At 39.1% G+C, this 2,917-nt stretch overlaps 1 protein-coding gene across 5 annotated transcripts in view; it reads right to left on the bottom strand.

Moving 5' to 3' along the window:
* LOC106879981 (uncharacterized) overlaps window positions 1-2,917 on the bottom strand; it is a 263,310-nt gene that overhangs the window by 245,712 nt on the left and 14,681 nt on the right. For all 5 annotated transcript variants that reach the window (XR_008264230.1, XM_052968292.1, XM_052968290.1 and 2 more), the window contains one exon: window positions 797-1,078. Coding sequence is in view for 4 of the 5 variants with exons in the window: in XM_052968292.1 (XP_052824252.1) it covers window positions 797-1,078 (282 nt within the window). In the remaining variant the exon portion in view is untranslated. The remainder of the gene's footprint in view (window positions 1-796; window positions 1,079-2,917) is intronic.

Below are 2,917 nucleotides of genomic sequence, written 5' to 3'. Positions count from 1 at the left end.
AACAACAGACGAGGACAGGTGGTGTAAATAACAAAAGTATATATTAGTATGACGCTCGAGCGTCATACTATGAGCGTCATATATATATATATATGTATATATATATGTATATGATCACCTAAGTCTGAGAAGGTATGCTCATGTTACAAGCCTACAAAAATTAAAGTTGCATGGAACCAAATCAGGCTAATAGATGTACTTCTAGTCAAATGCATTGAGTGCCTCTTTTTTTCATGTGTCCACTCACTTGTACATATAATGTGAGCATGCTTTGTGTCTGTGTGTGTATGTGTGTGCCTCTGTGTGTGTTTGCATGTGTATTTAAGTGTGTGTGTGGTGTGTGTGTGTGTGTGTGTGTGTGAGTGTGTGTGTGCACGCGCATATTCAAGAATAATATTTCTAATGACAATCAGAAATCCAACCAGTATACACACTAAACATGAGGTTAATGCATTAAAAGAATGTCCATTTTAATAACAATAACACTTCTCAGCTTCTTAGAACAATTAATAATTTTGTTAATTTCACCAAACCAAGAACAATTTATGGATAACATGTTAGCAACCAAATCTCTCTTCTGCAAATCAAACAAATAATCTCAGCCATAATAGTGCTGTTTTAATAATACTAGAATAACATAAGAAGGGAATTTATAAACATTAAAATATTATTGGCAGTATTTGTTTGTTACAACAGATTTTGTGAATTGACTGAAACTCAAAGTTTGTGTTAAGAGAAATATATTTTGTTCATGGTCATGAAAATATTTAAAAAGTGGTTACTATATGGTACTTACTATACATTGGTACTGCTTGAAATTTTATCCACTTGTCAGTGCTCTTACAAAGTAATGTTACATCATTACTTGAAAGAAGAGTGATGTTTAAGATGTTGTCTTTCCCAGGAATCACATTTGCTTCAATTTCATTAGTTTTAACAGGTAACCAATGAAGACTACTAATTTCTTTCAATCCAATTTGCCAGTTTTCAACTTTTTGTTTTGCAAGAGGACATTCAAGAGTTTCTGGTTGATTTTGTCTGACAAATTTTATTCCACCATCAATTGGTTTAAGAGAAACTGAAGGAAAGGAAAATATAAAGCACATATATATATTGGGTCATCCCATAAATAATGCAGTTTTTATACTTCTTTTATTTTTCAAAATTAAGATAAACAAAGTTTTTTTTTTAATCTAAAATATACTTTCCTTCATTTTCTACAATGCTCTTTCATCTATCTGGTAGACTTGCAAGGCCCCTTGTCCAAAATTCACTTGGCCATGATGAAAAATACTCCTCCAGTACTGTTCTGACCTCGTCTACAGAATTCATATTTTTTCCGTCCAAATGATTTTGAAGACAATCAGCTGGGGCAATGTCCTGTGAATATGGTGGGTGGGGCATCGTTTCCCATTCAAACTGTTCCAGCCTTTGGAATATCATGCTCATTGTATACAGCCAAGCATTATCCTGATGGAAGAACAACTTTCATCTTGAAACCAAAGATGGTCATTTTTCTTCTAGCACTGACACAGTAGATCTCCTTTGTTATCATTTAGTTTGGGTTTAAAATTTCACAGTGGACTAAACTATATGTGTGTATTTGTGTGTGTGTGTGTATGCGTGCATGGGTACCAGTCGTCGAATTTAGTTCGATTTCACTTGCCTCAACAGGTCTTCGCAAGCGGAGTTTAGTGTCCAATGAAGGAAGGTACACATAAGTGGGCTGGCTACACCCCTGGCAGAGGCCTTGGATTTAGGTCTCACTTGGCTTGCCGGGTCTTCTCACGCACAGCATATTTCCAAAGGTCTCGGTCAGAAGTCATTACCTCAGTGAGGCCCAATGTTCAAAGGTTGTGCCTCACCACCTCATCCCAGGTATTCCTGGGCCTACCTCTTCAACAGGTTCCCTCAACTGCTAGGGTGTGGCACTTTTTCACACAGCTATCCTCATCCATTCTTACCACATGACAGTACCAGTGCAATCGTATCTCTTGCACACCGCAACTGATGCTTCTTAGGTTCAACTTTTCTCTCAAGGTACTTGCACTCTGTCTAGTATGCACACTGACATTACACATCCATAGGAGCATACTGGCTTCATTCCTTGTGAGCCTACGCATGTCCTCAGCAGTAACGGCCCATGTTTCACTGCCATGTAGCATGGCTGTTCGTACATATGCGTCATACAGTCTGCCTTTTACTCTGAGTGAGAGACCCTTTGTCACCAGCAGAGGTAAGAGCTCTCTGAACTTTGCCCAGGCTATTCTTATTCTAGCAGCTACACTTTCAGTGCACACTCCCCCACTAATAACTTAGTCACCTAGATAGAGGAAGCTATCAACTAAGTCTAGTTTTTCTCCCTGGAATGTGGCCAAAGTTGTTTTCTGCACATTTTCAGTTTATTGCTCCTGAACATCTGCCACATACAAAAACTATCTTCCCAGTTAACCTTCCTTCGATATTGCTGCACCTCTTATGTGTCCATAGCTTGCACTGGGTACATCTTATAGAGTTTCTACCTACGCCTTTTCTACAGATCGAGCAGGGTCATCTACCTGAAGGGGTTTGTGTTTTGTCTACCTTCCTACTTATTAGGACTTTGGTTTTAGCTAGGTTGACTCTAAGGCCCTTCGATTCTAGTCCTTGCTTCCATACCTGAAACTTCTCCTCTAATTCTGATAGTGACTCAGCAATTAGTGCAAGGTCATCAGCATAGAGGAGCTCCCAGGGGCATCCTGTCTTGAATTCCTCTGTTATTGCCTGGAAGACTATGATAAATAGGAGGGGGCTGAGGACTGAACTTTGGTGGACTCCTACCTCTACCCAAAATTCTTCACTGTACTTGTTACCAACCCTCACCTTAATGACAGCGTCTCTGTACATGGCTCGCACAGCTCTCACTAACCATTCTTCT

Source organism: Octopus bimaculoides, chromosome 5, assembly GCF_001194135.2.
Source record: "Octopus bimaculoides isolate UCB-OBI-ISO-001 chromosome 5, ASM119413v2, whole genome shotgun sequence".
NCBI lineage: Eukaryota > Metazoa > Mollusca > Cephalopoda > Octopoda > Octopodidae > Octopus > Octopus bimaculoides.
This window is presented reverse-complemented; position numbering and strand designations above follow the sequence as displayed.